At 45.0% G+C, this 26785-nt stretch overlaps 1 protein-coding gene across 11 annotated transcripts in view; it reads left to right on the plus strand.

The window, feature by feature from the left end:
• TAX1BP1 (Tax1 binding protein 1) overlaps positions 1–26785 on the plus strand; it is an 804469-nt gene that overhangs the window by 49634 nt on the left and 728050 nt on the right. For all 11 annotated transcript variants that reach the window (XM_086941702.1, XM_086941704.1, XM_086941697.1 and 8 more), the window contains exon 2: positions 19311–19494. In XM_086941702.1, the coding sequence (XP_086797828.1) occupies positions 19318–19494 (177 nt within the window). In that variant the 5' untranslated portion in view covers positions 19311–19317. The remainder of the gene's footprint in view (positions 1–19310; positions 19495–26785) is intronic.

Below are 26785 nucleotides of genomic sequence, written 5' to 3' on the forward strand. Positions count from 1 at the left end.
CTACGGAAGCCGGCTGTCAATCCACCGTTTCTAGGCAATCATAATGGTTGGACAGCGGTAGAAAAGGTGGCTGGTAAAATCTTGGGGGCCATGGCTCCTCTCTATCATGATTTCCCCTTCCCATTCCTCTTCTCTGTACAGTTTCCCATCCCTGTGGATCACAGTATGTGGGAGGGTAGATAGGGGGTGGACGTGCATGGTCAAAGGGAATTCTCCTCCTTTCCTGATTTCCCTCCCAGTTTCCCCTAAGGTCCGGATAGTAACCTCTCCTCTGTGCCTTAGATGGGTGATCACTAGGTGGATAGAAGAACGACAGAGGGACTGGTTGAATAGTACTCCCTTCGTCCTCCAAAAAAGAACCACAAATAAATGGGACTGTACCTGGTTCTTTAAAACTCACCAGAATACAGTCACCACTAATTGTTTTGGGACTCCTGCCCACCCATGAGACTCTTCTTGCCATACGGATATCGCTGGTCTTGCCTCTAGGAAGCGGCCTATGTGTTGAGAGCCAGTTAATTACTTTGTTTTTCAACGACTCCCCTGTCTCATATGAGTCTGATTTCAATTCGGGAACCACAATTAAAATAGCAGTGTATGGCGCTACCTCAGGTGGAAGATTAACAGTGACTGTTCTTGGAGGTTTAATTAAAAGGGTTTTTGGGTCAGGTGGATTATGGTTAGTGTTCAACTGAGATTTTGGGGGACTTTTGTGTTGTACATTTGTCTTAGTTGTGTTAATTGCTGTTGGAGATTGGTGTTGAGTAGCTCTAGTATGTTTATTGGTAGCGCCTCCTGTAGTCGCTGGAATTGTCAAGTTAGATTTTGGTTTTGGTGGTTGAATGCTGATTGATTTAGTGTTTTTATCCCCCGCTAAAGTTGTTGTTCCTGTCTCAGCTGCTTTTGCGCTTTTAAGGGGGTCCAAATTGTTCTTGTGTTTTGGGTCCATGGAGGGGGGATATGGTACAGGGAGCACCCGATTTCCAGCCTTCCATAACTTTTAGGGCAGTATTCTCGATTTTAATTAGTCTCGCCTCCATTTTTATCAGGCGAGCTTCTAAGGGGCTTATGATTGATTTCAGGAGGTGGCCAATGTCCGCTAGTGTTATGTCCTCTTCCGTAGACTCGGAGTTATGTTCTACGGAAGAAGGTAGCGATTCGGTGGGAGTATCCCTAGACTGTACCTGGGGGGGATCAATTGTTATCCTGGGAGATGTTCTTTCCTGGATATTATGATCTGTTCTAGTTGTGTTTTGTGTTGCCCCCACATTTTGTTTCGTTTTCTTTCCCTTCCTTTCCTTATTACTCTGTTTCCCAATCTTCCTCTTTTGTATGGCACCCTCCCTGCGCCCTCGGTCTATGCTATGTGACTTTAGTAGCTTAGGGGTGTTAGTGGTAGTAATAACGAGTTCTTCCCCCGAAGGTGGGGGACTTGAAGTAGTTATTTCAATAACTTCCCTCGATTCTGTGGTGTTTGGAGGTTGGGTAATTTGCGTTAGGGGGAGGGACAAAAGGCTCGTGTCATCTAAGTCACTCAATGTTCCTTCAGAAAGATCTATACTGGTGGTTCGGTGCGCCCCCCCACATGCGCCAAGCTGGGAGCTGTCTACAGTCCGCCTATCCTCGGGGGTTTTCGACATTGCTATGACCCACATCGAAGATCTCCTCACCCATTCTATCTCATGCGAAATTCGTCTTTCCAGGAGGGTGATATCGTCAATCAAAAGGGAGCCTGCCTTCAAAAAATAATCATCAATTTTGCCTTGATTTGGGGCAGTTGTAGTAGGGGCCTTGGCTGCCAGGCTGGCTTTACTCCTAGTCTCCATATTGCTCATAATGAGCAAAGTAGCTCTAGAGGACCCAAGATGTGATAGAAGAGTGATGAATTAAGAAAGAAGTATAACTTAGTACCTGGAGTTAATGAGAGGGCCCAGTCCAGTCTCTTCTGTCCTCGAACGGCCTCAAACGGCCCGCTCTTTGCCCGGTCTTCGCCCTGAGCTGCGTCCCGCGGTGCGGAATTGGCCACTCGTGGTTTATACGAGGAGGTTGGGGGCGTGGCCGCCGGGGGAAGAGGCACCAGCTGTGTGGAGCTGAGGCTGCTGGTCCTCGCAGTCCCCCGGTAGGCTCGCCGCGCTGTGTGGAATCCGATGGGCTCAACCTGGGAGCGTGTTTGCTTCTCCACCGACTGTGGGCGCTCACACCAGGGAGGACGAGGTCAAGCTGCAGGTGAGCGGCACCCGCGAAGCGGGTGTCGCGAAAGGTGGCTGGACTAGCGGGCAAGCAGGCAGCAGGAGTCTCTCTCGCACGTAGCAAAGGTAATGGCCAGGAGGCACCCACTCAGCCAAGGAACCACGGCGCTGAAATCACCGGAGGCTGGGGGCGTGGCCGCCGGGGGAAGAGGCACCAGCTGTGTGGAGCTGAGGCTGCTGGTCCTCGCAGTCCCCCGGTAGGCTCGCCGCGCTGTGTGGAATCCGATGGGCTCAACCTGGGAGCGTGTTTGCTTCTCCACCGACTGTGGGCGCTCACACCAGGGAGGACGAGGTCAAGCTGCAGGTGAGCGGCACCCGCGAAGCGGGTGTCGCGAAAGGTAGCTGGACTAGCGGGCAAGCAGGCAGCAGGAGTCTCTCTCGCACGTAGCAAAGGTAATGGCCAGGAGGCACCCACTCAGCCAAGGAACCACGGCGCTGAAATCACCGGAGGCTGGGGGCGTGACCGCCGGGGGAAGAGGCACCAGCTGTGTGGAGCTGAGGCTGCTGGTCCTCGCAGTCCCCCGGTAGGCTCGCTGCGCTGTGTGGAATCCGATGGGCTCAACCTGGGAGCGTGTTTGCTTCTCCACCGACTGTGGGCGCTCACACCAGGGAAGACGAGGTCAAGCTGCAGGTGAGCTGCACCCGCGAAGCGGGTGTCGCGAAAGGTGGCTGGACTAGCGGGCAAGCAGGCAGCAGGAGTCTCTCTCGCACGTAGCAAAGGTAATGGCCAGGAGGCACCCACTCAGCCAAGGAACCACGGCGCTGAAATCAACGGGAGCCTGGGGGCGTGGCTGCCGGGGGAAGAGGCACCAGCTGTGTGGAGCTGAGGCTGCTGGTCCTCGCAGTCCCCCGGTAGGCTCGCCGCGCTGTGTGGAATCCGATGGGCTCAACCTGGGAGCGTGTTTGCTTCTCCACCGACTGTGGGCGCTCACACCAGGGAGGACGAGGTCAAGCTGCAGGTGAGCGGCACCCGCGAAGCGGGTGTCGCGAAAGGTGGCTGGACTAGCGGGCAAGCAGGCAGCAGGAGTCTCTCTCGCACGTAGCAAAGGTAATGGCCAGGAGGCACCCACTCAGCCAAGGAACCACGGCGCTGAAATCACCGGAGGCTGGGGGCGTGGCCGCCGGGGGAAGAGGCACCAGCTGTGTGGAGCTGAGGCTGCTGGTCCTCGCAGTCCCCCGGTAGGCTCGCCGCGCTGTGTGGAATCCGATGGGCTCAACCTGGGAGCGTGTTTGCTTCTCCACCGACTGTGGGCGCTCACACCAGGGAGGACGAGGTCAAGCTGCAGGTGAGCGGCACCCGCGAAGCGGGTGTCGCGAAAGGTGGCTGGACTAGCGGGCAAGCAGGCAGCAGGAGTCTCTCTTGCACGTAGCAAAGGTAATGGCCAGGAGGCACTTCGTAATCTGAACCAGTATGTATTGACGTTTGTTAAAAAAGATAAAAACCCTGAAACTTTTCTATTTTGCTGGCGATTTTGAAGATTCAAATGTTTATCATTTCCCCTCTGGAGCTGCAAACCTGTCTAAAGTGACCCAAATTTGCATCCTGTATGTTTAATGGAATAGGAAGATTCAAATATCTAAATGAACATTTGCTCTCCTCTTGTGCGAAATCGAGAACTGGTAAAAGCACAACGCTTAAATGCCGTTTGCACCTAAGAAGGACTGATGAAGTTGTTTGTTGTGAGTGGAATTATTTATCCAGCCATACATTGGAACCACTTGGACTTATTGTTATTGACCATTAAAAGAGTGTTGTAGTCAACATTCGGGAGGTACTTGCATTGTAATAAGTTAGAGAGTTGGTGTTGAAGTACATGCAAGTATATATTGACGATGTATGACGTAGGTTCTTAGAATCAGCTGTTTCTGAAATATGTGCTTTTGGTGAAACTTTTTTTGCGTCTTTGGGCCTCATGTCGCACGCGTCAAATGATCAGGGGATAAAACATCACAGGGAAATTTCTTTGATGCATGCCGTTAGTATTTCGTCCCGTGGTTTTACATTCATAATCGGGGTTTAGCACGTTAAATTCCGGAATAACATGTGGTTGTGCTTTTACAAAATGGTAAAACGGCTTGCAGTTAACATTTCTGACCTGTTTTCCGCATACAAATTCCTCTAAGTAGTACCTGGAGAGGTTTTCCTGGGGAAGAAACAACTGTTCCATGCGGAATTTGCACTTGATTTTGAATCTGAAATCCGGATCGAACACAGATTGTACCCTCTGCGGGATGAACTCTTTCTTTTCCTGCCTTCCACTCCAGTTGTTAGATCTCGCCTACACAGTGCACGTACTGTGCTGTGCTGCAAGGCTTCCAACCTGCCCAAAGTGGCTTACAGCAAGCCCACAGCATACAATTGGCTGTAGGCTTCACTTCCTTTCTCGTGTTCGCTCCTTCCTGGAGCATGGACAAGTACATGTGTTCTTTCTCGTCTTTGCTCTTTCTCATCTTTTTCCAGAACAAAATATATTTTTTTAATTTTATAAGTGTTTTGGTATTATTCCTGGACAAGCAATGTGCTTTCCTACTTTTAACACTGGCATACAGCTTCTTATTTTTGTTGCTTTCACCCTATGTGCCATCTGTCAATGCTTTAGTGATATTGAAACACCACTTTGGCACATTAAATTATGCTCTTTAATTGGAAAACAAGGTTGACAAATGCTTTAAAAAATTTGCTTTTATTTTGAAGAATGCGTTTAAAAGATGCACTTTTATTTTACATTGGGTTTCTTTGCTTTGAAAAATGCAATTATATTTTACATTGGATTTATTTCTTTACAATTAATCAATTCATGTACACTGCATGTATTGCACGTCTTTCCAGCAATTTCAAACTTTCTGATATTTTATGCTTCTTATTTATGTTTTTTTCACCTTATCTGCTGTCTCTATTCACACTTAAGTTACTTCCACCCACAACTGTACTACCGTACGCTACTTCACACCTCGCAACCCTGCGACGCCCCACAGCACTCTGGGACGTGCCACTCCACGTGACTGTGCTCTACGTCTCTTGACGCTACTCCATTCTAATCCACACCACTCTACCCCACTACAGTGTACGTCTCTCTACTTTATGCCACTCTTGTGCACTCTACTCCACGGTATGCCACTCCGTCACTCCACTCTACATCACGCCACTCTGTTACGCCACTCTCCTCTGCTAGCCCACTAACTTTTAGCCATGCAGCACTAACTTTTAACCATGCAGCAGGACAATATTGTTAAAAGACCTTGACAAAGGCAATAGCTCTCTCATATGTGAGACCTGTTGGCTTTGCCAATGCTTGTTAGTTATAGATGACTCCAGCAAACTGATGCAATGTATATTGTTCAAAGAGCAAGGTGTGGTTATTAAAATGAAAAAAAAAGTATATTCTTAGAAGAAGGAAGGCAGTATAACAATTTTGAAACCATAAACCGACAGTGCAGAGATAATCGATGCATGCAACAACGTTCTTTAGGCTGAAAAGATAAAAACATTCTGTCGAGGGAAGTAAGAAAACCCACAAATGAAGAAACCCATATCTGCAAAGAGTATAGTTGGAACACTGTGACTTGAGCATTGATTAGGATTACATTAGTATGCTTGTAATAGCAGTGGCTGTAAGTGATACGGAAACAACGGTTTACAGTGTTTTAGTGTATTATGCCTATTTTTGATGATTACCTTTTCCGATTGCTAGTAACAGGCATTCATAGACAGTGCGCCCTTTAGAAGGAGCAACCACTTTGTAGTGTCTTATCAGCAGACCTGTAAGGAGAGGACGCAGACAAGGGATTCATAAGTGTATGTTACTGTGCGCTGCTGAAGCCTGACGGTGCACACCCTGTGCAACACATTCTTGTCCACCCTGCCAACTCTAACAGCAGAAGTGTCCATCCCGCTCCTTCCCTGAACTTTGCGCTTCTGCTTGGGCGCACCCTTCTGTTAAACCCAAGATAATCAGGCTCGTTAGTGTTCGTGCATATGCTTTTATAGTCGTTTCGCACACATTATCTCCACACTCCTGTACCAGATGATCTATTGCTCTGTATTTCTTTAGAAACATCTTACACATTGAGGTATTATCGGCACGATGAGATGTCTGTGTACTTTACAACATTTATCGTAGAGAAATTTGTTGGAAACAGTCTTGATTACAAAGTCACCGTAGTCTTAATTTTAAATGTATTTATTATTATGTAAATCTATTTATTGGCCCAACAATGACAAAACAGGTTGCAGTATATTCACTACAGTGGCAGAGTGGGTGAGTTTGGAGCACACAAATCAGGCCAGGTGACTGTGTAACATGTCGATTATTACACCTGGCAGAAACAACGTATAACTAAATCTTACAACATCGAAAGCACAGCCTCCGAAGTACTTCCAATAACAGTTTTAAAATAGCAAGATCGTGGATCGGTATAATGAGGCGTGGGACAGTACACACCATTCATTCAAATCTTATTTATTTATTTACTTATTTATTTATATCGCAAGCACCTGACCGCATGGACAGTGGGGTGCTTTACAGAATACCTGGTAACCATACATTGAACGAAGAAGGTAGATTAACGGGGAAAGCATGGTCAGCATGGGTTTAGAGAGAAAAGAGTCCAAGAGCAAGAAAGTATAGATGATCTCTGTATGGGTGGTTTTCCACCTGAAGTGGAGAAGGTCCTCCGGTCTTCAAACAGGTTGTTCCAAATTCTAGGGGCCAACATGAGAGGGCCTGGTTCATAGTCTTGGATTTTTGTTTTGTTTCAGAATTTCCACTATCATTTGAACTTGGTTCCTGGTTTTTCTCCTACCTCTGGAGGCCTGTGTTTGTTATTCATGTAGTTGTGTGGCTTTTGGCGCAGGACCTTATGGGTGGTGCAGGCAATTTTAAAGTGAATTTCAGCATCTAAGGACCACCAATGGCAGTCTTTCAGAATTCAAGTGATGTGTCTAGATTTGTTTGCTCCTTTAATGAGGCAAGCAGCGATGTATAGTATGTATTAGAGAGGGGTGAGAATAGCCTTTCAGGTGTCTGCAAGTAGATCACTGCCATTACCAAGATGAGATGATACTGGGGCATGAGCCATGGCTCTGAGCTATTCGGAGGGATGGAGTGTTTAATTTGCCCGAGGTGGTGAAGTTGTATTGGATATGTCTTTTGCAATGAAACTGCTATGGTTAAGGGTGAATCCTAAAGATTTAGCACAGAGTATGGTGTTGGTGTGAAGTCATCTCAGTTTGGTTCTGAAACCAGCCATAGACTCGGGAAGGAGTGTTCCATGTGTAACATGAGGAATTCAGTTGAAGAGGTGGCTAGGTATAAGTGACAAAGTGCTCATCCATTTAGTTATTAAAGTATATGTGGGAGTTGGTGGTGTATTGAATAGAAATTCTCTGTGTGTGAAGCATAGTACCAAGGCTTTCAATGTAGAGGTCAAATAGAAGCGATCATAGGATATATCCTTGATGTACACTGGAAAAAACTGGAAGAGAACGGGATCTGACTGTGTCAATTTTCACCAGCTATGATACAGAAGTGATGAAGGATTGGATCTATTTCAGGACTGTGCCCTTTACTTCCGTTCTTGAAAGGAGTATTTGTAGGGGGTTCTGTGGTTTATTGCGTTGAATGCGGCTGACAAGTAAAGCAGCACTAACACATGGGCTATTCCTTCATCCATCGGACATCACCAACAAATCGAAGGGTGGCAGTTTCTGTGAAGCATTAGAGTGGAGCTCAGATTGACAGGCATTTAAGAGGTTGTTGTTTGAGGTGTGATTGAGCAGTTGACTTGCTACAGCTTTTTCTAAAACCTTTCTCAGCACAGACAATGCGAATACTGGTCTCATGTTCTGAAAGGCAGTGGAGTCCTGATGAGGTCTTTTCAAGAGTGGGATGATCTAGCAAACTTTGAGGACAGATGTTTGCTTATACACCTTCCCTAACAGATAAGTTTATGGTCTTCAGGGAGAGGAAGGGGCCATTTTCCCGCTCTCAAGTATGTTCTTGTGACAGGTCCTCATTGAGATTTACCTTTTCCGAGAAGTTTCCATCTCCTACTAAAAAGCGGATTCCACAACTGATTCTAGGGCACCACGTGTTTATTTGTATATTGCTGACATCACAACAGATTGAGGTCTTTAAATACGCCATGTTGAAGGTGTTAGCAGCCCTCCAGCTCCCGCTTGTGCTCCTTTGGGCCCGAGGATCCGCATAGGCCTCCAGCCAGGATGTCGCAGGAGTGGCTGACCTCAACCGGCTGTGCCTCCAGAGCCTGCCTCGGGTTCTTTCTGACACTGGAGCTGACTTCCATTACGCACCAAAATCCGCACAGTCCATGCATCATTTACTCCTGCACCAATGCTGCTGGTGCCAGAGGATGACCCCTTTTCTATTATCCTCTCTAAAGCCAAACTGAATCCATGTCCGCCTCGACCGAGGGAGTGCTTCAACAATGTACTGACACACCCGGCCACAGTTAATTCAGACTCGGCAGAACCATGCCTTTTATCTCAGAGCTGCGCCACAGAACTCTAGCAAATTTTCAGTTCAAGTTCTGATTATGGCAAACAGCTTTTGGGAATCACCATGGTGAGGACATTTCCCTCAACACTTGTGTTCTTTCTCGGACCACCAATAGAAGTGAGTGCCTCCTCCTTCGTAGAGATAAGGTGCATGGCAGAGCTTTCGGACTTAGTTAATCAGCGTGGATGTCAAAACCAGAATCCTAATAGAGGTTTTGTAACTGACGTGAACTTCCTCTGAATCACTACTCCCAGTTCATTTTGTCGACTGACACTCTCATGGGCTCTTTTCCTGTTCTCTGGTTAGCAGGTTGTTTCAAAGACTCAACAGGCCGGGTCCAGGTGACCCTGATTTTCTTTTAGAGGTAACATTATACACCAGAGAGTTTGATGGTTCAAGCTTCAACCTGTAGGCTGAACCTTCATTTCCCCACAACACCACCATGACTGAGAATAGATATGTCAAGAGGCTTTTGGAACATTGATGTTTTGCACCACCAGTAACCTTAATGTAACATGGTTGGCGAGACCTTGCCAGCAGTCCTTGAAGAATTTAGGGACAATTTAGCTCTGACTATTCAGTAAAGTCAGGACATCACAAAGTACATCATCTGCTCTGGACTGGCCACTACTGACTGCTTAGGCAGATCAGTTGGCAGTAAAGTGGTGCTTCAGCAGGATGCTTGGATTAGATACACTGTCTTCATTGGTGATGTTGAAGCCTCTTTAATGGACATACTCTTTGCTGGGTTTCACACGTTTAGTGAGAAGGCCGATTCAGTATTGGAAAGTTTTAAAGAAAGTCGAGTCACAGCGGGGTCTTTCAAGGCTTACCTTTGTCATTAATATCATTTGTACATTTACATGCATGCTTCCCGATTGCCACATTCATTTTCAGATGTTTGCACGTGTTGATGAGGAATTCTCCTTCGGTTGAAATTAGATTTAGAGGTCAAAATTTCCTCCAGAGCAGCAATATCAAATATGCTCACATCACATGTCAATACTTGGTACCATAGTGAACTTAAACCCCACCCTCCGTGTGTTTGGGGTTAATACTTGATGGAGATGAGAAGATATCTGGACTTCTGAATGTTGTCTTGTTACTCTGGGACAGTACGTTGTGCTTGCTTCAGCAGCTCACAACCTGTGCTTCTCTACTTGGACACTTGTGCCTAGAAGTGTTTTATCCATCTAGAAATGTATTCAGAGGGAAAGCCACTCCTTAATCCCCTTCAGCTGTTCCGACCTCTTCAAGGCCCACCATTTGGTAGCTATTATGTTGATTTGTCTTTTTAAAGGTGTGCAGTCAGTAGGACTGCTTTGAGTTATGAGGTTTTGGTGTATGCGACTAGATATCTGTACCACATTGCTTACATATTTCTGTGGTTGTTAGGAGTGTGCTTTGACATATGCACAGGTGTAGCTGTCTTTGTGCATGACTTGTTATGTAGTAGTATCCGAAATAAAGAAATGTATGTGTATGTGTATGTGTGTTTATGTATATATGTATATATATATATATATGTGTGTGTGTGTGTGTGTGTACATATATTGTAGGAGCACTAAGCACTGAACAGTATTTCTTCCATTTCTATGATCATGTGACACAGGGGGGTGGACACCCAGCATTTAAAATTACAATGGCAGACGCTGGTTTTCATGTGCGATCAATGTGATCAAGGGCACAGGGTGCTCGAAACGCGTCGCAGAGGGAGAAAATCTAAACATCTTACCTGCCATATTTATCCGGGTCTGCCTCTCTGTTCCCCAGTTTGGAGGTCCCGAGAGTGCGCTAGGATATATATATATATATATATATATATATATATATATATATATATATCTCACGCTCGAAAATCCTCTCCCTTAAAGGAAGGAAACAGCACTCCGGCAGCAGCAGATTACAGCGATTTATTTCAGCAGCAAAACAAACGTTTCGGCATTAGCCTTCGTCAGTGTTTCTCACCAATACCAAGCAGTTCCGGTTAAATAAAGATTTGTTAACAGGGGTAAACATCAACAAGGGACCAGCCCTACAAACACCAAAATAGGCTCCATCGTGGAACATGTTTCTATGATGAATACTAATGCAAAATATCACCGAAAATCGGAATATTCACAAGAAAGAAGGGCATAAGCACAATAAAGCCGTGGATAGGCATGTGTCCCTATACAGATGCGCACCGTGTAACAAATATATACAAACAATATAATACTCGGAACTGCATAAGGATGTTCAGCGCATTTCATATTAGCATAAATACACTGTAATATATGTTTCAAATGGTACATACAGATAAGTGCAAATAATGAAATGACCATCATAGACCGAAAACTACCACGCCTCTGCCACTAGGAGAAGAGAAACACTTAATCTGAAGGGCAATTAAAGAATAAACACATTTCATAGTCAAATATTCAAATTTTCCAAATTTCATAGATAAAGCTTGAAAAGTGATAATTCATTATCAATAAACGATATATCGGTGCACCAGATACATCGAAATGATACTTGTAAAAACCTCTTGATAATGCCAATAATTTCTGCAGAACACAGCTTCACAACATAGTCAAGAGCAAAGACACATAGTTAAATTCATTATAGGTGTCGATGGTAATGGAGGCAGAGCCAGACAAGATATTAAAACCTGCTCGCCCGGTTCAGTACATGAAAATTACAGATGTTGTTCATTATTTGCCAAGGTGTACTGCCATTTCCTCCCCGCTATTCATGCCTTTCGGGTACTTAGTGGAGAGATCGATGATATATCTTGATTCAAGGCGTCGTAGCCTCCTAAGTCTGTCTCCTTGCCGTGGGCTACACGGAACATGGTCTAACCCAAAGAATCGCAATTTGTTTCTATCTTTATTGTGGTGTTCCGCAAAATGCCGGGCTACTGGGTACGAGGGGTCTACTCTATCAATTGCCCTAAGGTGCTCCAGCACTATCAACTTAAGTTGGTTGATAGTGCTGCCAATGTAGCGTAAGCCACATGGGCATATTAGACAATACACGGCATAGACAATACTACATGTGATGAATTTATGGATCTTGTTCGTTCTGCCAGCATCCGGGATATCATAATGGAGCACCCTCCGGCTGTTAGCGCATGCTTTGCACTTTCCACAGGGAAAGAACCCACTCATTTCCCTAAGAGTGTTGGGTTGGATAATAGGAGCTTCCAAATGGCTATGCACCAGCATATCCCCCAGGGACCTAGCCTTGCTAAAGGTCATTAGTGGATATGGTGGCAGATCTTCTTTTAGCACCTCATCAGTGAGCAAGATGTGCCAGTTCTTGCGCATCATTACTTTAAGTTTATCGGCACCTGTGGAGTATGGTGTTATCATCCAAAATGTATCCTTCTTAGAGATATTCAGCCCTTTCTGTTTCTTTTTGAGCAGGTCCTCCCTGGGGATCTTCTTGACTTTTTTCAGTGTGCTCTGCAAAAGTGGTTCGTCATACCCTCTTAAGCGAAAGCGGGCCAGGCAGTCTGAGGCAGCAGCCTCAAATTCCCGGTCTTGGGTACTGTTCCTCTTAATTCTCAAGAGTTCCCCACAGGGGATACTCTTGATAAGTTTAGGTGGATGTCCTCTTTTAGCAAAGAGGATAGAATTCTCCGCTGTCTCCTTGCGGTACAGCGAGGTGTGGACATGGCCATTTTCAACGTACACCCGGAGGTCCAAATAGTTGGCTGCCACCCCACTAATTGTCCCAGATCGGTGCACGTTGTAGATGTTGTCATTAAGAGATTCAATGTATTTCTCTGCCATGTCCCTGGTACCCTGCCACACGATGAACAAGTCATCAATGTAGCGGTACCAGTGTACCACCCTACCACCTTCCTGGCCTTCCTTCCAGCTTCTGGGCACCTGCTCCTCCACCCACCAGCGAAAAAGTTCGCATAGCGAGGGGCGAAGCAGGTGCCCATCGCCGTATCAGAGATTTGCCTATAGAATCTATCCTCAAACAAAAATTTTTTTGTGAGTTAGGCAAAACTGCACAAATTCAATCAACATGGTATTATGTTGTGCAAAACGGATTTGGCGTTTGCCTAGATAGTGTTCAATAGCAGCCAGTCCATGGGTATGATCAATGATGGTATAGAGGCTGGTGATGTCCATCACCAGGAATAGATAGTCTGATTTCCATTCCATCGTAGCCTCTTTACTCAAAAAGTCTTTGGTATCTTGGATGTAAGATTTCAAGTCTAAGACAAGGGGGAAGATGTAATTGTCCACAAATGTAGACATATTCTCTGTCAGCCCATCAATGGAGGCCACAATGGGACGGCCCGGTCGAGAGACATTGTTTTTGTGCAGCTTGGGCAGAAGATAGAAAGTCGGTATCATGGGGTTATTACTGCGCAGGAAGATATGTTCATCCTTCCCTAACATGGAAAGGTTGTACCACTTTAGAACCAGATCATCATATTCCCTGATGCTAGATTCGTAAACATTCCTGGTGGTGATGGAATAATACTTTGCATCAGAGAGTTGTCTCATCGCTTCTTCTTGATAATAATCTCTTGTCATCAAAACGACATTCCCCCCCTTGTCCGAGGGTTTTATGATGATTTCCTTGCCGTTCATTAGCTCTTGTAACGCTTTTTTCTGAGGTTCTGTGATATTACATAAGTTCATGTTGGTGCCCTTCCTTTGCTTAACCAGTTCCATCGTTATGGCCTCTGAAAAAGCATCAATGGCATCCCATGGTGACTGGGGAATAAATGTAGAAAGGGGTTTAAAATGACTTTCATCCCTCTTTTGTTCAATTCCCTGTATTGCTGCCCTCTGCACCATGTCAATTCCCATGACATCTGTATTTTCTGTCTCGGTTCTTAAATCTTCCATAGCTTCGATACAAGGCATATCATTGCCTATCAAGGCATCAGTGGCTGTCAGTCTCGTCCCATGTTTTAGTGGTCCCTTAATGTGTGGTCTTAGCTTGAAATGTTTATGTAGTTTCAATTTCCTAGTAAACCGGAAAAGGTCGATTTTAGTTTGCGTGTATTCCAGATTGGTGTTTGGACAGAAGGTGAGCCCTAGGTTCAAGAGTTCAAGATGTTCATCCGTAAGGGTTTGATTCGTGAGGTTGACCACAGTCAAATTGGTCACCCCGGTCTGTATATTGTCCCTTACTACTTTTTGTTGCGGTAAGTCCGGTTCTGGGGTTTTGCTCTGCTCCTTCCTCTTCCTTTTGCCGCCGCCCCCTGATCTCCGGGTTCTCTTTCTTCTTCTTGCTCTGGGGGCTTGTCCCCCCCCCCCCCCCCCCCCTTCAGCCAGTTCTGTCGTATCAATTGGAACTCGGTGTGAAAAGGAACAGCCACTCTCCTGCGTTCATTGACCCGATCTCGCTGTTCATCACCTGATTCCTCGGCTGTTGCATCAGATTCTGAGGTCGCTATACTTGAGCTGGGAGTAACCAAGGTTCCCTGGTTCATGGCTTTTCTCGGTGCATCATATTTTTTAGCGAACGTGTCGGTAATCATTTTCATCGCGCTTGAACTTCTCCTGTTTGCGCGCCATGATTTTTTGTTGATATCTAATTAGACGTTTTTTCATTGCCTCCTTAAGTTCTTGTACCTTGGCAACGTCCTCCTCTTTGTCGTTGTCATCTTCCAAGGTTTTGATTTCAGCCAGTGCCTTGTCCCTATCGCTCCATGCATACTTAACCAATAGCTTAAGTATCCCCTCACAGTATGCTTGCGTTTGTTCATGCCAGTCCGTTAGTAATTGGGGGTCTGGGTGCTCATACAATGGTACCGTATATACCCTCAGTCCCCTTGGTACCCGGTTCACCTCTATATAGCTGCTCAGACTGGTGGCCTCCCACCATTTCCAGATCTCACGCTCACGCAGCTTTTCAAGTTTGGATATTGCCTCATTCAGTTTATTATTCCCCGTTCCCGTGTCAGAAGACGAGGCTGTCGCTGCAGATGGTTTATTGCGCTTTTTAAACATATCTTGCGCAAGGGCGCGGCGCTCTTCCTCGCCGAACACATCCATGCTTATGACAGGTATTGGTCAGTTTCGCCGGTTGCTGCGCTAGTTTCCCCACTTGGTCGAGCTCGCTGTGTCTGCCGCCCGCCTGGACGCTCTGCCTTATGATTACTGCAATCCCCTTACAATTGCGGAAAAGGGAGGGTCAAAGGACTCACGGGTGAGACGCGAAGCACTAGTCCCAGTCAGTGAGTGGAAAGATTTCACCGCATTGCTTCGTTGCGGTCCTCTCGTGTACCCTTGCGCAGTTACGGCGGTGCTAGAGAAATGAAGTTTCAGACGCTCCATTTCCACAAAGAATCCCGAGCACTCTGGAGCGGGTGCTGTTAGCGGGCCGTGGACCCCGCAATATATCATGCTCAAAAATCCTCTCCCTTAAAGAAAGGAAACAGCACTCCGGCAGCAGCAGATTACAGCGATTTGTTTCAGCAGCAAAACAAACGTTTCAGCGTTAGCCTTCGTCAGTGTTTCTCACCAATACCAAGCAGTTCCGGTTAAATAAAGATTTGTTACCAGGGGTAAACATCAACAAGGGACCAGCCCTACAAACACCAAAATAGGTGCCATCTTGGAACATGTTTCTATGATGAATACTAATGCAAAATATCACCGAAAATCGGAATATTCACAAGAAAGAAGGGCATGTGTGTGTGTGTGTATATATATATATATATATATATATATATATATATATATATATATATATATATATATATATATATATATATATATATATATATACACACACACACACATCTTATGTCTTAAATTGGTATTTTAACATTATTGTTCCGTTTTTGAAATTAGTTAAAAGTACTTTACATGAAAATCTTATGTCTTAAATTGGTATTTTAACATTATTGTTCCTTTTTTGAAATTAGTTAAAAGTACTTTACATGAAAATTACGCCAACATTGTCTGATTACAAAAATGCAACATTGAAAACTGACAGAAAATGGCAGCTACTATATGTCTAATCAGAAAAAAGCTAAATGTGGATTAACAGTCTAGTCTATTTTTTATGGAAACAAACAAGGGATCTTTGCACTCTGTTATTTTGAATAGACAGTCTAGACGGTGGGACTCTTTGGTCCAAACGGTGGGACTCTATGGTCCAGTTGAAGGCATTTGCCGAAACGCGTCGACCGTCCTGTTGTTTTTTGCACATGGTGTTAGAGAAAAAATCTAAATAATTTAAAGAGACTTGCCGTGCTGTGGAATCCCTCTGTGCCATGGGTACTCTGGTGGGGGACCTTGCTGAGCTGTTTCTGAAGATATATATATCCAAAGAACTGTTCTTCCCTTGATTACTGCTGTAAACAGAAAGAGCACGGACTCAGGATTCTTCCTCAATACCGGTTCGTTTATTTCAGGTTCACAGTTCAACAAACAAGTAGATGGCAGCCATAACGCGTTTCATCCCTCCTTGGGGACTTGATCACATATATATTTTCCATGAACGGACCACCACGCAGCAGTGAGAGATTCTTTTCAGTGCATGTTTATTCTTCCATCATCAGCATGACTCGTTTCAACCAGGTTGCCCCGGTCTTGATCATATGACATGTCGCGACCAAAACTGTGATTAAATACGGTTGCACTTAAAATAGGCTCCTCCCATTACACTCCTAGAATTGAACAGACTATTCTCGCAAAGAGATGTTTCTGGGTAGAACCTATTATAACAAACAATTTTACAATTCAAACTTTACCTAATGGTAATCATTCAAATATTTCAAGGTTGTTAAAACTAGGTCGTATCCCTTAAAATGGAAGAATTATGGTTAAATGCATAACCGCAATACTGGGCAAGTGCCTCAAAACGAAATGGTCTTACTATCACCATAACATTGAGATACCATGATAACATAATCACTGAAATTGCTAAGTCTGTTGAAAGAGCAAAAGTGCTTATTAATGTATCACAAAAAATAAAAATGAAAAAAGTGCATACCAATAAAATAAAATAAATACAACTCTACTATTAAATACATAAGTAGCTTGAATATTCCTAATAAGTAAATTAATGAAGCATGTGACAAGGGCGTCAACAGTACGTATATTCAATATAATATAAAGTGCTAAGTGCAATATTACTTCATGAAGCCAGAATCCATCAGATCATAAAGTGCAATTGCAGTATCAGGTCTGAAAAACGAAATAAGTTAGACATGAAATAAATATGTGCAAAAACACCTTAAAGTTAGACCATAAAATGATCAGAACGCACATAATTCAACATGTAGAACCTTAAGTAAAAAAAAAAAAAAAATGCTAAAATAATGCACAACAACATTTACCAAAATCCCACACTCCACAGACACCAAATAAAAACTAGTAAAACCAGTAAAAATCAGATAAAAGTAAAGCTTAAAATCCCGATAAAAGTAATTCATACATACAAAAAGCATTTATCAAAAAATTAATAATACAGGAAATGGCAGCATAGTCTGAACCTAACTTTATAGAAAATTGTCCAAGTCTTCTCCTGTGTTCAAACCATTTGGCATTTTAGTATCTAGTTGTAAAATATACTGGCTCTCTAGTTGTCGCAGCTTGGTACTACCTATGTACTTTAATTGACACATGCATTTTAATACATAGACGCATGGTCAGTCTTGCAGGTAAATAGTAAATAGTAAATAGTCCTTTGATTCTGCACGGGGTTGAGGAAAAAGCATCAAGGAATTCCTGTTTATTTATACCAAATTTACATGCCCTACAGGAACTACATTTGTAGAACCCTGTTCTGTTGGACAGCCAATTTTCTGTGTCCTATACTTCCGGACTGGTTTTTACTAGGGCATCCCTCATTGAGGGTGCCCTTCTGAAAGTAATGGCTGGTTGAACATCCAATTCAGGGGCAAGCGTGATGTCAGACTTCAAAATTGGCCAGTTCTTATTTATAATTTTACTAACCTGCTTTTCAGGACAACTGAAAGCGGTTATAAGTCTGACCTCTGACTTCTCGGTTTTAGAATCCCTAGTTTCAAGATGTTGTACTCCCCTCTTCATTGATTACTGTCAATTTGCTTTTCTTATTGTGCACTTTAGACAGAGCTTTCTGTAGATCATCCATTTTATAGCACTGTGCTAAAAACCTCTGCACAGAATCATTTAAACAATCAGTTAGGTCGTTCACATTACTGAAAATCCTTTTTATCCTTAAGATGCTCTTAGCAAGGTGTCTGGGATGGGTGCTGCTAGCATGCAGCGTCGAATTTCCGGCAGTAGCCTTCCTGTGCAATTTAGTATGAACAATGTTATTACTAACATATATCTCAACATCGAGGAATTTGACTTTTTCTTTACTTATGGTAGCTGTGAATTCCAAATTCAAGTTGTTGTTGATCACATGAACAAAGTTTTGTGCGGACTCACTGGATCCCTGCCATATTATGCACACATCGTCTATAAACCGCCACCACCTGACCATGTTATCCATAAATAAGTCACCATGGGTGAGGCCTAGGACATGTCTCTCCCACCAGCCAACATGCAAACACGCATAGCTGGGGGAGAAACATGCTCCCATAGTCACACCCCGGAATTGTCGGTGCACCTCCTTGTTAACCACTTCGCTGCGGGGTTTTTTCCCCCGCTGTGTGGGGGGAGGGGTGCCGCGCACGGCGCGGCCGTACTGGTGAAGAGCTCAGCTCGTCACGGCCGCACCCGTTTTTAGAACGTTCAGCACAGCGGGGTAATTACCCCCGTGTGCGAACGTTCCAACGGCCGTGACGCGCTCAGCTCGTCATGAGTGCAGCCCCACTGCGCCTCACGATGAGCTGAGCTCGTCACCAGCACCCATGTGGTTAAATAAGAAGTAGTTATTTGTCAAACCTATTTCGATCATTTTTAACAACATTTTGTTATGTTCGTTCAACCTCACATCTCTGTTGGAAAGAAACCTTTGTACAACCTTTAATCCATCATCATGATTGATGCTCGTATACCGGGAGCATATGTCCATAACTATGAAACAGTATTCTTCACTTCAGGTGACCTCTCTCAGCTTGCTCAAGAAATGGCCAGTATCTTTGATATACGAGGGGAGGCATTACACATAATCTCTGAGAAAGAAAGCCACATATTTTTACATGTACTCTAATAACCCACGCTGTGCAGAAAGTATAGGTCGACCTGGCACAGGACTAGTTTGCTTATGTACTTTCGGAATAAAGTACAATGTTGGGGTGATCGGGTGATCAGTCTTCAGAAAATTATATTAATCTTTATTAATAAGGCCTTCCCTCTTTCAATGCGCCAACTCCTTAAATACTTGATCTTTTACCAATTGTAGCTCATTGAATTAATCTTTCCTATAGCAGAAGGGGTCACTTAGATGTCTGATTAGTCTCCTTCAGATAAGCATCCCGGGGCCATAGCACGATATTGCCCCCCTTTATCGCTTTATTCACTATTACGTTGTTATATAATTAATGTATCTACAATTCCGTGCTTGCTGTATTTGTGCATGACTTGTTATGCACTTGTATCAGAATTACATATGTATGTATATATTTTTTTTCTTATTACAGATCTGTTATGGCAGGGTTGCAAGAAATTTCATCTCCAGATGACGCAATGCAGACCTCCAATTTCGCACATGTGATTTTTCAGAACGTTGCAAAAAGTTATCTTCCTCACACTCAGCTTGAATGCCACTACACTTTGACTCCTAATATCCAACCAAACCAAAAAGATTGGGTTGGTATTTTCAAGGTAAGGCGATTGTGTATTCATGTAATTTGTGATTTGAAGTCCAAAAAGTATTGCGTGATCACCGTTTTTGAGCGGTATGATTTTATACGACTGTTGTTTGGAGAAATCATATTTCCAAATAATGATTTTTTTTTACATCTGTAAGAAAACTGTTCTGGTTTTCTTTTAAAGTGTATGTCGTAAAACATGGCATGCATAAATAAACGAATGGAAAAACGCACATGACAGTTGAATGTTCGAGAGAGCAGAAAGGTGATAGTCCTTGTGATGACGAAATTGCTCGGTGTTAAAGATACTGGAACAATAAGAGCAATTATTTAGTTCTTGAGAGGGGTTGGTGGTCGAATATCGTATTGAGTGAAAGCATAGGACAGACTGGCGATTGTTTAATATCAGAACTGCTTCTCTGGGGGTCACTGAAAATGTGAATGATTAATGGCACTTATACACTCCTGCACTGATCTTGTCAATCTTTACATCTGCACTTTGTATAGAGCTTCAGTAACCTTGTGAGAAATATGCATTTCTTTCATGGTTCTTCACTCTAGGATGACCTTATTTGTTATATTTAGTCTTTGCACTTTTTTCTTAATAATGTTTTTCTACATTGCAACATAAAAGTGTGAAACTTTTTTTGTGTTGTGCCTGAGTGCTCTTGTCTGGGGCTGAGGGCCTATCAGTATATTTGAGTAGGTTTTGTGAGTGACAGGCATGTACGTTAGAATTATGGTTGGGCTAAAACTTTTAAATAGCTATACCGTCAGATTGACAACAGAGTGTGTGTGTATATGCACCAAACGAGCACTGGAAAAGCCAATAGGTCTTGGCAATGCGAGAGCTATTGGCTTTTTTTATTGTCTTTCTGCCATGTTGTACAGCAGCGTCATAGCGCTTCTTTGCCTGACTTTCAGCCATGTTGAACAGCAGCCATGCTAACAGATATTGTCAAAGCCAATTGCCCTCGCATTGCACTTTTTAAATCTGTTTTAGCCACATTGCAAAGCATCTGCGCTGCTGTACAGCATAGCTACAAAACATTGCCAAAGCCAGAAGCTCTCATAAGTAAGGCCTATTGGCTTTGCCAATGTTAGTTGAGGACTGGGGCTTATTCTTCATCATCAGACATTGACCCAGAGCAGGAGCAAGAAAGTCGGAATAGGAAACAAGCATTTGCAATGCAATAGGTCTCGCATTAGGAAAGTTTGAGCTATTGGTATTGTAAATTACACATTTTTTATTTGTTTTGTTTTTGAAAATAGCGAAATTAATAGCTTTGTCATTTACAATGCCAATAGTTATAACTTTCGCAAATGTGACACCTGTAGCATTTGTAATGCAATATGTGTTGTATTTACGTGACTTACATGTATTGATATGAGGAGTTTGTTTCCTTTAAACACGTGAATTCCCCTAAACATTCATTAAGCAGGATAGCTCTGTTTATATTGCCCCTGTGGCCCCGGCTGTCTGTTTCTAGCAGAGAGGAAGGAGCTAAAGAAGCAGGATGCACGTGCAGTTTAAAATTTTTTTTTTTTAAAGGAGGTGTTACTGAAAGAGGATGACTCTGGCGGCCTTGTGGCACAGTGGCGCCTGTTGTCTGTTAAAGTGGACTTACCTTCGCCGGCCAGGTCCTGCAACATCACTGCTTCTCTGCTCCACACAGGAAGCAGGAAGCCTCCCTCCCCTCCCCCTTAAGCCAATCACAACGCTGTAATGGCAGCATTGTGATTGGTTGAGATGCCTACCACACAAACTTCTATGGGGAGGCCATGCAGCCTACATGGAGAAACGGGAGAGTGCGTATGACTGGTTTGGTCGGCCCTTGGGACTCCTCCACATAATCTCGTTTGTCTCTGGAATTTACTGACATTCAAAAATATACTACCCAATCCCCATAGCTCACACCGTACACCCGTATCCCTCACACCTCTATGCACTCGCCACGTTTATGTTGCAAAAAGCACTCAAGTGTAGTTTAATAATATACATTCTGTTTATTTCATCATACAGCCTTATTACCAATTAGTGGTGTCACTGATCGATCGAGGTAAACATGGCACTAATAAAAGTAATAAGAGTGTAGCGCACTCTTTAAACACATTTGCTTCTTGGCGCTTGGTCCTTAGTAGCCACGAAATACGATGGTGTTTGAGGTCTGCAGGCAAAAAGCTAGAACAACATTGCGGGCTCCTAAACACTATGATAAACTTCAGCAATAGTTATCTTCAGGATCGCCATTCTCATCCTCATCACCAGTGCAGCCCCACTTCAGCACAACTCCGCACTAACCTGAACCCCTTCTCCACCCCGCCTCAGTACAGAGTGTGCTGTTCACGCGCGGGCCGTAGGGAGACGAGGGAAATGACGTCATGTGTTTGGCCGGGGCTGCCAAGTAACAGTATAAAGGACAAACCTTGATTCTGGCATGTAGGGGGGGGGGGGCGGGGCAGCAGCACTAATGTCCTTCAACTAACACAAGTTAGACCGGAAATGAAAATGACGCGGATGTCAAAATAAAGGCACTAATCACAGTTTCGACGTGATCGCCATCACACAAGAGAGTAGATCGGGTCTACACAACTATACAAAGCGAGCGCAAAACACTGACGGAGCAAAGGACTTCAAACCCCGTCCTCCTTGAGCAACTAACAAAGTCGGGACTGCTTGGAGGCAGAAGCCACCGCTGTCCCACCACTGCCCCACTCAAACATGGGTAAAAGACATTAACGGGACACTACAAGCGCACACCCACCAAATGAATCAAGCGATTTCACCCATGAACGATTTGATCGACATTTAGTTTACAAAAGAAACCAGTCTTGCGCTGCCATCAGCTCTTCGCCGGCCTCTGAGGAGTGGGAGGGCGGGGGCTACCTGCGCATGCGCACCACTCTTCAGTTTCGTTTTCACTACCGCGAGCCCGGAGAAGAGAAGTGCCACATGAAGTCCCGGGTCCCAGGAGGGGGCCCGGGTGAAGACCAGCGGGGAGACTGCGGGGCCCCCATGCCTATGGGGAGAGCTCCGCTTCTTGGTAGAGTGGCAGAGGAGCTCGAGTGCTCTGCGGGGCTCCCTTGGCAGATGGTGCGAGCCCGAGTCCGACTCCGGTGAGGTAAGGGGGGGGGGTGGGGGGGGGGCTGTGTGCCTCTATGTGTGTGCCTGCGTGTGCATGCGCGCGCCTGTGTGTGTGTGAGTGTGTGTGTGCGTGCATGCAGAGGGGTGGGGGCTGGCTGTGTCTGTGTGTGTGTGCGCCGTTAATGTATGCGAGCGAAGCGAAAGCAGGGGCTGGGAGTTAGTCTGCGCAAGCGCGGCTCAGACGCGCACTCCCTCGTTCAAAACTGAGACTGCAAAAGCGCGCGTCTGACTCGTGTCTTCATTCCTAAATACGGGTCACAATAGGTCTAAAGCAGACACCATCAATGCTTACGCATTGAAGGTAGGTCTGCTCGACCTAAAAAGAGAAAGAGAAAGATATAAAAACCGTGACTAAATGAGAAAGCGGAGATGAAAAAGAACCTAGAGAGTAGGGGAAAGGGGTAGGAAATGTGGAGGTGTAAGAAAGAGATATACAACGAGATTTAAAGGAGGCATTCTTGTTATCCAGTACCCCAGAATTCTGCAGCTGTAGCATTGGCCTTCTGAAAAGAAAAACAATATTGGCCCCTCAAATAGTTATTTATTTGTGTATGTACTTATTTATATATTTACACGTTAACACTGTACTCGGATACATTTTTGATTTATGTCCATCGTCCTTCTTGCCCTTTCCTTTCTCTAGTAAAGCAGCATTCCCCGCATTTGGTTTGAAAGCCACGCACAGCCATTTGTTATGAATTTAACCTCCAGTACAGCCTGTTTGTTCCCAGCAGCCTGTTAATGATGGTTATCTCTGTAAACTGGGCTCTGCAACTGAAAGCGGATCCTTGGCAACACCTTATCTTAGAGGCAGAAGAAAGAGTTGGGAAGCCTCATTTCGCCAAGGATTGAGATGCTTCGAAGATAATTCTTTGACCCAGAAGTGTAAATATTGTTGTACAGTTTTCTGATCTATTTCCTAGGAGTATCTTTGCACACATTACAATAGTCCCACATCGCAAGCTTTTGTCATTATTGAAATGTAGAAAGCCGTGTGTGCATAATTCTTGAAGCCTTAGTGTGTTTTGGACTTCAAAGTTAATTGAGGCAGTATACTTACAAACAATGTACTTTCCGTATTAACACAAACCTTTGAGACAATGCTGACTTTTTTTTTTATTTTTCATTCTTTTTTATTGGTTGCCGGTTAAAACTTTCAATCATACGGTTACAGATTAGTATATTGTTGTAGAAATTACTCTTCACATTACACTTGATTTTCCCTTTAAAGATACATAGTTACTTCCGTGATAGTATGTTAAGTTAAGTGACATAGCTCCACACCCTTTGATTCAACTGGAGTTCGATTCTGGCTCACTCATCGGTGGAGTACAGATGTTCCCTCTATAGATTGCTGACTTTTGTTTCCTTTTTTGCAGCGTTACCACCTGTGTGAACATTGAAGCTTAACGCGATTTTACTGTGCTGTTCTTACTGTGCTTAGAAAAAAATGCAGGAAAAGTGTCGAGATTAGGCGGTGAGGCTAAAAACAGACATGCATGAAAGATTTCTCAGGGTGGGGGAGTAGCTTGTGTGAAGAGGGCCCAGAGGGACCAGCATACATCAACAAATGCCTCACCTCCCACCAACTTATTAGACACCTTTGATCTGGTTTCCTCTCTTTCAACGACACCCCATGGATCCGCTTAGCCAACAGAGGACGAAGCTCCTTCTCGCACCTGGAAGCCAAGGCATGGAAAAAGCTTTCCCTGCACCTCAGGACTGCACTGTCACTCTAACAATTCAGGAGAGAACTCAAGATCTGGATGTTTGAATGAAGAACCCACTTCACAGCAGCCAACATCTCTAGCGCCTTGAGACTCTCACGGGTGATTTGCTGCGCTTTAGAAATGTTTGATTGAGTGATTGATTGGCATCATGGCTTCTATGCCTTGTGCATATGCAATGTGTCCTTCAATTGCTCCCTTTTTTGGAGCTACTTTTTTGGGTGTGTTTCAGCACTCCATATGAGTGTTTGTGTTTTCCCCTCCGCCCCAGTCCATTATTTCTAAACCCCCAACTGCCCAATACCTGTTTCATTAACTTCCCCCACCCATGTATCTGTGAACACTGCAATTTCTGGCATTTTTTTCTTTTCAATATAGCGCAAACTTGACAAGATAACTGAAACCAAGAGTGGACTTGTCGCCTCTGGGCCCTCTTCACACAAGCTACTCCCCCACCCTGAGAAATCTTCATCCAGTTAATAATACTAGTTCATTGCACCATTCTTGCAAAGCTCAAATATGGAGTTGCATGTAGGATAGGAGTTGTATGTGAGAGAAGTGGTAGAGTGACTTCTGCGTGGTAGAGTGACCAGTTGAAGTGGAGCAGTGTTCCGTTCATGTGAAACCTTATGCATTTTCTTTACCAACAGACAACAGCAGATTGCTTGTGGCTGCTGATGCAGGTTGAGTTGGTCAGTGTTATTTGCACAGGGGTCGAAATTCCAAGTTGTGTGCTATTTAAGGCCTTCTGTAATTACCAGGTGCATTAAATAACTCACCCTTCATTAAATGTTTGTGGGTTAAACCCAACAGAATTTAACAGGTAAAAACGGTCCGGTATTTACCTTAACCTGGTTTTTAGGTTTCGCCTATTATCATTCGCTTGCGAATGTAATAGGCGAAAATTCAAGTGCTCAATCGACTCGTGAAACCACTGCGGTTTTCTCACAGTGCATGTGAGTCACGTGACCACAAAAGCGGGTCACGTGACCACACAAGCAGGCGCATCTCCCTATTCCGCCTGCCACACTTCTCCTCCCCTCGCTCGCATTCCCGCCCCCCCCAACAGGCTCTCCCGCCCCATCCGGCTTCCCTCCGGCCTCTCTCCAGGCCATGTTCCCTCCCCTGCCAGAGTCCACCCGCCCCTAATTTATTTCTCACATCAAAGCCCCCAGGACCCCCACCCCCGCTCCTGATCATCTCACACCCCCACCAACCCCCCCGTCATCCACATCCTCGCGTTGCAGCTCTCTCGTCCCGGGCTGCTCGCCCTCTCCTTCGGTCCTTGCAGACCCCCTTACTGTCCGCCACATCCCCTCACCCCGACCACCACAGAACTCCGCCGCTTCTTCATGGACCCTTCAAAACACCAGATGCCGTCGCCCGATAATCCTAGGAAACTACCCAGATCCCCCTCTAACTACCCAGACTCAGTCATAACCCTTCCCCTCAGCCCTCGCTAGCCCCACGCCAGACCTCCAGCTCACCGCGCCCCCCCCCCTGCAGACTCCTGCAGTATCTTAAAAACCCCCTCCGCGCATGAACCGAGACCCGATGAGGCTCCGCTCCAGCCTGCCCTCTTACATCCGCCTCCTCTCCCCCTCAGCGCTTGGCGCGCTTCAGGCGCTACACAAATGGTTAACCTAGATATCTTCTCAGAACCCATCAGATCGTTTCAGAGCCACTCAGCTCCTCCATACTCCCCCTGTCCGCTCTCTTACAGACTCCTCAGGATAAGTCTATCTACAAACCCTCTCAGGCTCCTTCAAACCAGCTCCAGTCTCACACAGACGCCACGCACCGCAGAGCGCTCAGGTCTCTGAATCCACAGACTAGTCACGCAAACCTCCTCACCTAAGATGCTTCGGACAGTCTGAACGTTGACTCCAGACCCCCTCAAAACATATCCGCTCTCATAAACTCCATACAACTCAGACCCCCTCAATCCATATCCACTATACAAACCCCGCCCCAGACCCCCTCAAACCATATCCACTATACAAACCCTGCCCCAGACCCCCTCAAACCATATCCACTATACAATCCCCGCCCAGACCCCCTCAAACCATATCCACTATACAAACCTCGCCCCAGACCCCCTCAAACCATATCCACTATACAAACCCCGCCCCAGACCCCCTCAAACCATATCCGCTCTCATAAACTCCATACATCTCAAACCCCCTCACTCTTCAGCCCCCTCCAGACTCTCATGCGTCACAGCTCTCTCTCAGACCCCCTCACCCCACAGAGTCCTAGACCCTTCCAACTACAAATCCATCTTCGAACCCTCAGAAGTACTTAAACCCATGCCCTCGGGCACTCTTGATCAGCACCCCACCCCGTGTACACCTCCATAGACACCCCGAGCTCTCCTTCCCTTCATTCTGCTGGCCGCCCCGGGGTTGGGATCGGGTCATGGGCTCTGCTCC

This window comes from Lissotriton vulgaris, chromosome 10, assembly GCF_964263255.1.
Source record: "Lissotriton vulgaris chromosome 10, aLisVul1.2, whole genome shotgun sequence".
Lineage (NCBI taxonomy): Eukaryota > Metazoa > Chordata > Amphibia > Caudata > Salamandridae > Lissotriton > Lissotriton vulgaris.